Source organism: Symsagittifera roscoffensis, chromosome 6 (genome assembly GCF_963678635.1).
Source record: "Symsagittifera roscoffensis chromosome 6, txSymRosc1.1, whole genome shotgun sequence".
NCBI lineage: Eukaryota > Metazoa > Xenacoelomorpha > Acoela > Convolutidae > Symsagittifera > Symsagittifera roscoffensis.
The window spans coordinates 52,756,050-52,769,721 of record NC_087067.1 but is presented as its reverse complement, the minus strand read 5'-3'; the positions used below and the strand labels follow the sequence as shown (position 1 = coordinate 52,769,721).

Below are 13,672 nucleotides of genomic sequence, written 5' to 3'. Positions count from 1 at the left end.
AAATGAGGTCATTTTGTCTTTCATGCGCACTTTTTTATTATCATTTTGTAGCTCGCTGCTGAGCTGGACCAAGTTAAGTTATCTTCACGCTTCCATTTGAAATATAACTGCCAAAAATTGTTCAAATTCAATCTAAATTAAAGCAATGAAAGGTATTTGAAAATAAATTCTTTTCTGGCTTTTCAATTGGCTTGCTTGTTGTTCCGAACACTCTCCAAGACTGGAAAGGACCTATAGATTAATGCAGTTTTTTGGTAATTTTCCAGCCAATTTTGACTACCCCAATTAAATCTCATAGGTCAAGGTTGGTATTGTATTAATGCCCTAATGGTCGTTATTGCGACTCGAAAAAAAGTTGTCGCAATGTCGAGGAAAAATATCGCTGAAATTTTGGTTTTTAGACCAAATTCAACAAATAATTGGACAAAAAATTAGAGACTGACCGCCAAATTTGTTTATACTAAAAGCTTTAATAGTTACTAATAAGGAAATCGTGTTTTTTGTAAAAATGTTCCAATAGCTTTTTCTCGATAAAAATAGCACAAACTTTCAGATAAAAAACTTGAAAATATGTATTTCGATTTAAAATTTTTTTATATCATTGAAACTTTGTTTCAATCAGGTCGGAATATTCTGTGCTGTTTGCACAGCAGCCGGCTATTTTTGTTAATGTGTTCAATTTTAGCTTCAATCTCTAAATTTTGTTATGAACTATAATTAAATGTTTCATAAAAAACTTTTAATTGAGTAGACAGCTAAGATTACACAATGGAGGATCGAATATAGTTGAACCGAAATTTCGTCTGCTTTGTAAATTCCTTAACATAAATATTTTGAGTTCTTGTTTTTTGTTTTTCCAATCATCTGTTTCTTACAACCCGAGTCGATGTTTGCTTGCGGTGTATGTTTCGGACGACTCGGTCGAAAAGTTGGAATATTTCGAAAACCTTAGCCCACACTCGATATGTTTCGACCATCTCGTTTCCAGCTTGATAAATTGCAAATATGTTAGACCTCGGGCGAAGTCTGACCAAAGAGGAAAAAAAATCGACTAAGTTCGACCGAGGAGTGTTTTCGACCGAAGAAAAAAATCGACTAAGAAAAAAAAATGACCAAGAAAATATTTTTGAACAAAACAAATTTGAACAGAGGTAGAGTTTTCCGGCGAAAATCGACCAAAATAATTTTTCAATCGTGCTCGACCGAGGAAAAAAGTTTCGATCAAGTTCGACCAAGAAGTACTTCTGAATGAAACAAACTTGCCTCAAATTTGAAAAGCAGAAAAAAATGCTTTTAAAAAGTATTCGTGAAAAACTGCCGAGGGAGACCTTGCATCTCAAATTTTTGAAGGGAGTCCCTTGAAACTCATGGTTTGCTCTAAACAATTCTTCTCGAGTGAATGTTGCTAAACGCAGTTTTCTGAAATTAAAATTTTTCAATGATTCAAAAATTTTTTGCTCAAATTTTATACAAAATCATTGAAAAAGTGTAAGCTTTCCATAATTTTTGTTTCGAAATTGAGCTCGACGTTAATTCAATTAACTCGACGGTAACTTTCGACTTTGTATTTGATTTTATTTGTCGACCGACTCCACTTCATATTTCGACTTTTAGTTCGTCTACAGAGCTTTCTCGACTACGGATTATAGGGCGAACAATTAGTGGCATGAAATCGTTCCGCCTCGTTCAAAACATAAATTGGAAACCTCAACCCAGGGAACTGGAAGAAAAAAAATGACCCACAGCACACTTGCCTTTCTTTTTTGGTGATTTTTATAATTTCGAGATTAGCTAATATCGAACCATCTGAGCCGACTATCGGTGAGTTTTCCGAGTAGATGTCCAATCTCAAGAAACCAAAAACCTCCCCCAAAAAAGCTAAAACCCAGAAGTTGACTTTTTCAAAAGCTTACGTATTAACATAATGTTAAGTCAGGAGCGTTTTGTCGAGGACAATTTTTTTTGATGTTTTGATAAAAGGACCTTTTAGAACATCTTCTCTGACTCCTCGAAGTGGGAACTATGACAAGTGCCCAAGCGACAACCAAAATGCCTCGTCGGCCCCATTCTGGTTGCTAATTTTTTCAAAGGGTCTCCCACTTGGTGCTCACCTTTTGCCGACTGGCCCTAAAATCAATTGGGCGCCAATTACGCTAATATTAAGGGTACCGAAAGTACCAAATGGGAGACCCTTTGAAAAAATTGGTAAGCCAAAATTGAGCCGACGAGACATTTAGGTCGCATGGGTGCACGTGCCAGTATTTCGTCTCCAGTGGACTCTTTGAACTCTTTTAGGAGATCCACAGTTCAATTGGCAGACCAGAAATGCAGTCTGTTATGAGTGGCACATTTACACTTTAATGCAAGGTGTGTCCTCTTAGAAGAGATTCCATCAAAGACTTCTTATCTCCTCAATTATTCCCTCATTCTCTGTCTTCTATTCTTACCATTGTTCTCTAATCTACACTGTAATTAGGCAACAAAACAAGCCAACCTAATTAACCTCTAAGGGCTGCAAGCTATCTGACAGGTGAAGCTTTTGCTTCAAGAATTCGCTGTGAAGAATGATCTGCGAGCAGAATTAGACAGTCAGCATAAAGACTTCCGACTCGCATATCAATTGGTGTTCAGCAGGCATTTTATGAGCCTTTTGAATGGAAGCTGAAGATAGCTAAAACTCGTTAAATACCAGAAGATTCCTGAAAGCAACCGTTCACTTTATAGTTCGGATCAAGTTAACAAAGTCCCCCCAAACGGCTTTAGGGGGGAGGATGTTAACTTGGTCCTATAGTTCAAATTATTCACGATTATTCAACTATTCTTTTAGCAATAATCCCGTTAAAAGCATATAACCGACTTCTAAAAGGTTATAGTGGAGAACTTAAATGATCTTTTTATTAATCTTAGTCAGTTCTTCGTTTAGGACAGTCTGCTAAATGGGCAGCAAGCTTTAATACCTGTGAGCAGTTATTTGTTGCATATCATCTATGCTTCACTAATTATACAATTAGCACCACAGGAATAGGAAAGAATAGCAATAAGGGCGCTTTCCTCATCGCTAAATTCCTCTTTAATCGCTTCCTAAGTCCAACACAGAATCTAATGAAGCATTGATTGAGCGACTCAAAGCAATCGCCTATCGGTCGCTAATTGGAAAAGCGAAGAGATAATCTCAGTTAGTGGTCTGGTCTGTTCACGCGCTTACCTTCCTGGACCTTATTGGGGGATTAAGTAGTCTAATAAGTGGAGCAGAGCTCAAAGGCCGCCGACGTTTGCCAAGAGATCACGAGGTACTGTCCCATCTGCAGTATTAATCTACCCTCCATGTGTGTCTGTTTAAGATAAAGCCGAATCAAAGCAGCTATTTGCAAAACATTGACGCATATTTTGTTGGTATTAGCAACGACAAACAGTCAAACATTTGAGACGCCTTTAAAATGTTAAATAAATATCCAAGTATTTTGAACTGCAATTAAACTTGTGAATATGAGCAAAATTTTCATACCAGAAGTGAACAGACATCGTTACACATGGGAAACTGTCCAATTATTTTGAGCCCTTTTTCGTACGCTAAAGAAAATTGTTGACAACACATTCATATTTTTGGGCTTCAAGTCCGAGTAATTGTTGCAACGAATTCTATTGGAATACTAATGAAGGACACTGTTTTTCAATGTTTTTTGCAAGGATTGGAGCTGCAGCTGCTGTGTCGTCTCTCACCTGACCTACCTTTCTAGAGAGATTAAGCAGTGATAAAGTGTTCACTTTGCGATCGTCAGATCGTATATTCAATCCCCTGACATGACAATGATAGCGTGTGAAGACGAGCTCTCATTTGACCTCTAGTTTCAGATCCACCACAGTCTGACCGATTTCGGCTGCAATAGTGGTACAACGTTAAAGTTCTTGACGCAAAATAAAACGACCATGAGATGCAATAAAAGGAGCCGGCTTAACCAAATAACTTAGTCTGGAAATAAGAGACCCGGCAGACTGGCTAGATTCCATAGATCCTCTGCAATCGCAGAATCCACAATTAATTAACTTCTTGTTTACAGCAGGGGGGTGTCCTCAATCCACTATACGTCTATACCTGTGAAGCAGTGTTCATATGTATGATACCACAAAACTTTTATAGGGGTGGCAGTTGGCAATTCTTCCCGAGGTACCAAGGGAAGGGGGGCTCAGGGATTCTACTCCCTCGCCATCCAAGAGATGCAATTTTTAAAACGTTTTCACGACATCCATGTTTTGTCAACCAAACCTAAAATTTTGTCAACCTTTGAAGAATGAGGACCGTGCGCGCCAAAACTTTCCAATAAGTTCTCTGAAACGTCATTTTTTCCTCGTGAAATTTCTAGATGTGTCCCTGTTTGTACCTATCACTCTATTTCCTAGTTTTGTCCCAGAGTTAGTCCCAGAAACTAGCCTATCATACACAACAAACAGGTTTTTGGGACCAAGTTAACATCCTCCCCCCTAAACACGTTTAGGGGGAGGATGTTAACTTGGTTCTAAGTTAGGAATTTTTAGCCAATCAGAATCGACTATTTTACATGCAGCGCTTAACAAATTTAACTTATATTAAGCGCTGGGGTGGAGGATCTTAACTTGGTCTATTTGGGGGGGGGGGGGGGGGGGGTGTTAAAAACTGCGTAATTTCTCCCAAAAGCTATTGCATATTGTCGAAAATCACAGTCTGAAGAATCAGAAAACAAGACTTCCTACAGAGTTATTGCTATGGTCTTTGCGAATCACTTAAAACATGTGTTTTCGAATTGGACTCCCTTGAAATATTTCTGACTTTGCGATTTCAATTCCTTCGAGGTTATTCAATGACATGTGGTGCTGTTGTGAAATCAACTCACAGTGCGCACTTTTTGTAAAAGTTGCAAAAAATCAACAAATTCTAGAAGTATCTGAGTTTGGCTCTATTTCAACTGTTTATTACACTCAAAATCAGAGCGGCGGGTATTTGTGCGCGTGCTTCTCTAATTGTTAGACTACAATAGAGAATAGAGAGAGCGTATGCTCGCTTCGATATCTCGAGGAGGCCGCTAAGTAAACTACGGATGCTCTACTGTCCCCGTAAGAACAAAAGGACTCACAACGCTCCCCCATTGGCCGAGGAGATTAAACCGGTCATCACCGCATGCTTCTTTATTCGAATAATGGCAATTTCGAATTTTGAATTGATTGATAATAACATTCGGCCAATTTGCATTTTCCTGCTGTGTGAGTCAGTCGTGTAGTCAGTTTATCCGTTTTTGTCTCTATTTTTTTAAATTTCGTGCATCATTTTGATTTTGAATCGAGTTCCAGTTTTGTAACGTTCCTTGTAGAAACCAAGAAAACATTTTTTCTTAAATACTCTTAACTCTTTTTTGAACTTTTTTTCGTGGAAAATGGACAAGGAAAACATCGAACCTTCTTCGAATGAACCCCCCTTTCAAAGTCGGAATTCGTCAAACCGATTCCACAGTATTATTTACCCGCCATCTATGACACCAATGTCTCAACAAACCTTCCCCCCTCATACTCTGCACCCACATTACGCAAACGGAGGCCACGTGCCCCAACCTCTCCCTCCACGTCCCATCCACCAACCAAATCATCCTTTTCCTGGAGTTTTCCACTGTGCGGACCCGTTTTCTTATTATGTCACAAATGCACCAGCGCGTGAACAGATTAACGCGGGTCAAATGACCTTCAAACCAGTACACGCTCCTGTGTCAATTCACGAAGCATCTTCGGGCTATTATAGCTCGGATCTTGTAGCACAAATCTCAGCAACCCAGTTGGGTGCGTCGATAAAATCCGAAATAAGTCCAAGTGAACTTCACTCGAATCGTTCTTCGTTGTCGCCTAACGAGAACCTTCAGTGGCTCGGGTCCAACACGAACTCGACCGAAAGCGACTCCAGACCTTGTTCTCATGCATCGGGTGGCGTGACCAAACGAACTTCGAAACAGTTAGTTGAGAAGCAGCGACGTGAACGCATTAACTCAAGCGTGAACGAATTGAAATCGCTGTTACTGCAGGACAAACCGAATAAAAGCTTAGCTCAGGCTAGGTTGGAAAAAGCAGACGTTTTGGAACTGGCAGTCACCAGAATCAGAGAACTCGAAAATATAAATACCCCAAAAACAGCATCGAAGTCCAGTTGTTCCTCAAAATCGGAACAATCGGAGCAGCAATTGAAAAGCTCTGTCACCAGATACGCAGCTGGTTTTGCCCAATGCACTCAAGAAGTTCTAAGTTTCCTTAATGTTAGCGATTTGGATCCGTCCGTTAAAATGAAGCTTTGCAACCATCTTCAGACTTGTAACCGGACCCTGGAATCGGCAACCAAAAAAGACAACGAACCCGATATTATGGGAAATTTCGGAATCAATCAGAATCGTCATAATTACTCGCAACCACCGAGCGAAATTAAACGAAGTCCGTTTGCTCCTATGGGCCAGATGTATAACCAGGCATCACCCCTGTTCCAGCAGAGAAACTCGGGATCCCAACTCAAAACGCCCCCTCGAGTCCAGATGTCGCCGGCGACTCCAGTTTCTGTAAAGACCAACATCAACTACCCAACTACACCACAGCAGTTTCTGCGACCACAGTCGCATTTATTCCGACAACCGCAATTCTCAAAACCCGAGTCACCTTACAACGGGAGTCCGGTTTCCGCAAGTTCGGCAAGCTCCTCGAGCTTCAAAGACTCATGTCCTGTACTGCTTGGAACAGTCGCGACTCCCCCAACTCCGAAGCAATCGACGACAACTTCGGTGAAAAGACTCGGAACTACAACTTCATCCGGACAGCCGATGTTTGCAATTTGTTCGACGCCATCACCACCAACTCGAAAAGGCAACAAGCCGAAGCGAGTTCTGGTCAGGTCAAGTTTAGTCGACAGTCCGAGTTTCGGAGGGGAAGAAAGCAACGAGGAAGAAGATGACGAGGAGGTGGCGGGGTTCGAACCCATGTTCGTGCCCACAGGAGTCAATTCAGAAGACATTGAAAACGATGCCACCAAGAATGTCGATGGAAATTGCTGGAGACCTTGGTAAAAAGGCCACAAACTGTAAAGAAAACTTCAAATTCAAAACTTCAATAAAACCAAATAATCTAATTTAACCAATGCTTTATTTAAACTAGCTTTATTCTGTGCCTTTTCGATTTTTTTTCGATATTGATTATGGTGATTGTGGACCATTAGATGTGTATTCGAAAACCTTTTGTACTTTCTTTCATCTTGTTTTGTATTTTATTCGCATGTGTCAAAAACTTTGGAACCCCCAATTGTAACCATGGTGCCCATGGAGCATCTTTTGAACTATGTGTTTATAAGAAGTTATATAATCATTTCAGTATGAAATTGAATTCATGCAAGTTTCAATTTCATACTGAAATGATTATATAACTTCTTATAAACACATAGTTCAAAAGATGCTCCATGGGCACCATGGTTACAACTGGGGGTTGCATGAACTTGCATTAAAAAAAGAATGGTGTGTTTTTTTTCTGCATGACTGCTGTATGTAACGACTCTGTATTTTTTTCTGCATGTTGCTAACTTTATTTTTCTACCTGCTCTGTGACCCAATGGTGCCTTAAACTGTTCAACCACTCAATCAAATCAACCAATCACAAATCTAAGCTATGACTCATCATCAATCAAGTGCTCTTTACCCACTCAGTGCTACTCAAACCTCAACAAGGTGCTGCTTCTTTCTTACCCTATGCCATGCTTCTTATTATTCAGCTTCTCTACAATTGTACACTCAACATAACTGCAACATAACCTCTCATCACTAAAACACACACTGATGCTTCTTGTTTTATTTTACTGTACCATCCATTTATTTTTTTATAAACTTTCAACTTTTGGCCAATCTCGTAAAGTGACACACATAATAAACTTTATTTTAACATAATTTTTTCATACCAACAAGTTTAGCTGCTCTCGCGATCCAATTTCGGCAAATGCAGATCTCTGCATATTATCACTTTCGCTACCGAGTTAACGAGTTAAACTGTTGCAATAGGAGCAATATTGAAACGATTAAGACAAGTCTGGTTCGAGAAATTGGCGCGTCCACTGAAAAAAATTGTATTAACCAGACTTAAGCCATTCAATTTTTTGGTATACGTTGATTCTTATTTAATTTAAAAAAATAAATTTAGAAGACTAATGGCATAGTAAGAATAGATCATCCATGAGTTAATTATCACAAGTAAGGCCTCACCTGAGAACGTCAGATCGAGTGTTCGATCCCCTGCCACTGCAATGATATGGCGCGAGGACAATCTCTTACTTGATCTCTAGTTTCAAGTCTACAGCAGTCTGACCAATTTCGGAAGACACATTTGTAACACACGAAAATTCTAAACTCAAAAACACGCCGTGAGCGGCAAAAAACGCATCTTATCAGTTCAGAATGTGGTAAAAAGGCCACAAACTGTAAAGAAAACTTCAAATTCAAAACTTCAATAAAACCAAATAATCTAATTTAACCAATGCTTTATTTAAACTAGCTTTATTCTGTGCCTTTTCGATTTTTTTTCGATATTGATTATGGTGATTGTGGACCATTAGATGTGTATTCGAAAACCTTTTGTACTTTCTTTCATCTTGTTTTGTATTTTATTCGCATGTGTCAAAAACTTTGGAACCCCCAATTGTAACCATGGTGCCCATGGAGCATCTTTTGAACTATGTGTTTATAAGAAGTTATATAATCATTTCAGTATGAAATTGAATTCATGCAAGTTTCAATTTCATACTGAAATGATTATATAACTTCTTATAAACACATAGTTCAAAAGATGCTCCATGGGCACCATGGTTACAACTGGGGGTTGCATGAACTTGCATTAAAAAAAGAATGGTGTGTTTTTTTTCTGCATGACTGCTGTATGTAACGACTCTGTATTTTTTTCTGCATGTTGCTAATTTTATTTTTCTACCTGCTCTGTGACCCAATGGTGCCTTAAACTGTTCAACCACTCAATCAAATCAACCAATCACAAATCTAAGCTATGACTCATCATCAATCAAGTGCTCTTTACCCACTCAGTGCTACTCAAACCTCAACAAGGTGCTGCTTCTTTCTTACCCTATGCCATGCTTCTTATTATTCAGCTTCTCTACAATTGTACACTCAACATAACTGCAACATAACCTCTCATCACTAAAACACACACTGATGCTTCTTGTTTTATTTTACTGTACCATCCATTTATTTTTTTATAAACTTTCAACTTTTGGCCAATCTCGTAAAGTGACACACATAATAAACTTTATTTTAACATAATTTTTTCATACCAACAAGTTTAGCTGCTCTCGCGATCCAATTTCGGCAAATGCAGATCTCTGCATATTATCACTTTCGCTACCGAGTTAACGAGTTAAACTGTTGCAATAGGAGCAATATTGAAACGATTAAGACAAGTCTGGTTCGAGAAATTGGCGCGTCCACTGAAAAAAATTGTATTAACCAGACTTAAGCCATTCAATTTTTTGGTATACGTTGATTCTTATTTAATTTAAAAAAATAAATTTAGAAGACTAATGGCATAGTAAAAATAGATCATCCATGAGTTAATTATCACAAGTAAGGCCTCACCTGAGAACGTCAGATCGAGTGTTCGATCCCCTGCCACTGCAATGATATGGCGCGAGGACAATCTCTTACTTGATCTCTAGTTTCAAGTCTACAGCAGTCTGACCAATTTCGGAAGACACATTTGTAACACACGAAAATTCTAAACTCAAAAACACGCCGTGAGCGGCAAAAAACGCATCTTATCAGTTCAGAATGTGGTAAAAAGGCCACAAACTGTAAAGAAAACTTCAAATTCAAAACTTCAATAAAACCAAATAATCTAATTTAACCAATGCTTTATTTAAACTAGCTTTATTCTGTGCCTTTTCGATTTTTTTTCGATATTGATTATGGTGATTGTGGACCATTAGATGTGTATTCGAAAACCTTTTGTACTTTCTTTCATCTTGTTTTGTATTTTATTCGCATGTGTCAAAAACTTTGGAACCCCCAATTGTAACCATGGTGCCCATGGAGCATCTTTTGAACTATGTGTTTATAAGAAGTTATATAATCATTTCAGTATGAAATTGAATTCATGCAAGTTTCAATTTCATACTGAAATGATTATATAACTTCTTATAAACACATAGTTCAAAAGATGCTCCATGGGCACCATGGTTACAACTGGGGGTTGCATGAACTTGCATTAAAAAAAGAATGGTGTGTTTTTTTTCTGCATGACTGCTGTATGTAACGACTCTGTATTTTTTTCTGCATGTTGCTAATTTTATTTTTCTACCTGCTCTGTGACCCAATGGTGCCTTAAACTGTTCAACCACTCAATCAAATCAACCAATCACAAATCTAAGCTATGACTCATCATCAATCAAGTGCTCTTTACCCACTCAGTGCTACTCAAACCTCAACAAGGTGCTGCTTCTTTCTTACCCTATGCCATGCTTCTTATTATTCAGCTTCTCTACAATTGTACACTCAACATAACTGCAACATAACCTCTCATCACTAAAACACACACTGATGCTTCTTGTTTTATTTTACTGTACCATCCATTTATTTTTTTATAAACTTTCAACTTTTGGCCAATCTCGTAAAGTGACACACATAATAAACTTTATTTTAACATAATTTTTTCATACCAACAAGTTTAGCTGCTCTCGCGATCCAATTTCGGCAAATGCAGATCTCTGCATATTATCACTTTCGCTACCGAGTTAACGAGTTAAACTGTTGCAATAGGAGCAATATTGAAACGATTAAGACAAGTCTGGTTCGAGAAATTGGCGCGTCCACTGAAAAAAATTGTATTAACCAGACTTAAGCCATTCAATTTTTTGGTATACGTTGATTCTTATTTAATTTAAAAAAATAAATTTAGAAGACTAATGGCATAGTAAAAATAGATCATCCATGAGTTAATTATCACAAGTAAGGCCTCACCTGAGAACGTCAGATCGAGTGTTCGATCCCCTGCCACTGCAATGATATGGCGCGAGGACAATCTCTTACTTGATCTCTAGTTTCAAGTCTACAGCAGTCTGACCAATTTCGGAAGACACATTTGTACCACACGAAATTTCTAAACTCAAAAACACGCCGTGAGCGGCAAAAAACGCATCTTATCAGTTCAGAATGTGGTAAATAATACCTATGGACAAAAGGACAAGCCTGGTAAGTATTACCTATGGTCAAGCCTGATAAAGCCTATTATTCAAAAAAATTTCGAAACTTAACTTAATTTTTTTGATCAAACTATCCGATTTTCTTCTTCATTTTTTTTAAATTCGATATAAAAATTCGTTTTGGTAGAAATCTTCTGCGCTACTTGCACAAGAACAATGAGCTATCCTTGCTTCAACATACTTGCATCCAGTTTCAAGCGTTGATACTCACTTATAATATAGAGTTAGTGCCAGTCTTATTAACACTAAGAAAATATCAATTATAATCAATTAACGATAGATTAAAATTTTTTCTCTTGAAAGCAATATTTAATCAATTGGAGACATTTTTTCCAATTTTGATCGATTAGCAATCTATCTATTTTCCGATTTCGTTGTAATCAGTTTTGGTCCATTATATTCGATTTCTTTATTTCAGTTTCTAGTATATTATATTAGTTATGCACGAAACTAGATAATCGACTATAATCTCTTTTCTTTGCCCCTTTTCGTCTTCGGCCTTGCATCAGAAATGCTTTTAACTTATGCTTTTCGTAAATATTGGTATAAAAATAAATTGAGACAACCTTTCTATTAGTTTTCATTTCAATAACATTGATTTTTATACTTTTCTGCTTCTTCTCGTGTAGAATTGTTTCATGATGAGCATTTGTAGTCTTTATATACCAAATATTAGAACAAGGTTTTAGTTTCATGATTGATTTGGAAGAACTACTTTTCACCATCAGCGGGAGTTTTTCAACTTAACTGAAGGGATCTGTATGATACTTTTGTTTTGTAGGAAGACTTTATGTTCAGATGAACCACAGTGTGAAAAGATTTTTAGTTTTTGGTGGTTTGTTATTGACATAAAAAATTCCTTCTTAGGGTAGAAAACAATATATAATTTTTTGTGATAATTTTTTGTTAAGTTAGGATATTATAATCAATAAAAATTGACTATAATTGAACTAATTGGTTTTTCTGAATTATCTCTCATCAATTAAAATAGGTTATGATCGATTATACTTTTTCGGAAAAAATAATGTTCTTAATCGATATAAATTATTCAACAAGTTTCTTTTAATTAAGCATTTTATCAATAATTACTATCAACCAAGGAACATAAAATCCGTTGTAATTGATTACTTAAGTCTAAACTTGGATGCGGGAAGCTTTTGTTTGTCTTTTGTCCAAGACTCAGCTTCTTAAAGAAACTATTTCGTCTTTCTTTTGCAGTCTGTTAAATCTGTCAAACAAATGTATATTATGGAAAAAAGCTTACATGTTATTTGCATAAAAGTAAATCGTTTAATGAGCATATTTTTTTAAAGAACCCATACATGGAAAGGTGTGATAAGCTTTTTATTGTATCGAAGTGTCTAATAAACATATTTGTTGTTTCAGAGGCAACCCGTTTTCGATCTTAAAAAGTAAGGTGAGTTGGGTGACTTTTGTTCGTCTCTTTTTCCCTTGTCTTATTTTTGTTCCTACAGAACTTCTCCATGTCGTGGATGCTTGATGTCCGCTACTGCATCCCAGAATTGCGGGAAATCAGATTTTTAGTTGTTTTTTCAAGTTTGCAAAAGAAGAAAGTAGTTTGGAGTTAAGCCTTGTTATCAAATCCTCATGATCGTTCTCTGATGCATCTTTGCCCTCTAGGTAAATAAAACTAGCAGTCATACTTTGCTTGTACGTTGAACAGGCAGATACATGATGATCAGTAGAACAGCAATTTGCACAAGAGCGTCTTAGCGTCTTCACTTTTTTTTGTAGGAAGACTTTGTGCTTAGATGAACCACAGTGTTAAAAGACTTTCAGTTTTTGGTGGTTTGTTATTGACAGAAAAAATTCCCTCTTAGGGTAGAAAACAATATACAATTTTTTGTGACAATTTTTTGTTAAGTTACGATATTATAATCAATAATAATCAATTATAATCAATTTAATTGGTTTTTATGAATTATCTTTCATCAATTAAAATTCGATTATGCTTTTTCGGAAAAAACAATGTTTTTAATCGATATAAATTATTCAACAAATTTCTTTTAATTAAGCCTTTTATCAATTATTACTATCAACCAAGGAACATAAAATCCGTTGTAATTGGCTACTTAAGCCTGAACTTGGATGCGGGAAGCTTTTGTAAACTGATTATAAACTGTACAGGCCAATATAAACTGATTTGTAGGGCAGCTCATGCTGCGAAGTGTAATTTTCAGTTGAACCTTCCAAAAACAGAACAAAAATTTTTGGAATTTTTCTGAAAATTTGACTGCTGCTCAGTGAATTTTTTTAGTAAAGGGTCATCTGAGTTTTATCAAGTATTTTTGAACATCCTCCCCCTTCTCTCGTGAAAATCAAGATATGCCTTCCTTTGCTTACACAAGACTCGAGTAGGTAGAACTTTAATCAGTAGGTAGAACCTTAAGTAATATCAATAATTTA

The 13,672-nt window shown here is 37.0% G+C and overlaps 2 protein-coding genes across 2 annotated transcripts in view; both read left to right on the top strand.

The window, feature by feature from the left end:
* Positions 1 to 13,672, top strand: part of LOC134848151 (succinate dehydrogenase [ubiquinone] iron-sulfur subunit-like) — a 295,415-nt gene that overhangs the window by 224,197 nt on the left and 57,546 nt on the right. The window lies entirely within an intron of this gene.
* On the top strand, positions 4,946 to 7,339 carry LOC134847928 (uncharacterized). The gene has a single exon (XM_063865219.1). The coding sequence runs from the start codon at positions 5,406 to 5,408 to the stop codon at positions 7,062 to 7,064; it is 1,659 nt and encodes a 552-aa protein (XP_063721289.1). The 5' UTR covers positions 4,946 to 5,405; the 3' UTR covers positions 7,065 to 7,339.

Excerpts from the sequence above, each read along its gene's own strand:
- LOC134847928 (XM_063865219.1), top strand. The coding sequence starts at position 5,406 with ATGGACAAGGAAAACATCGAACCTTCTTCGAATGAACCCCCCTTTCAA.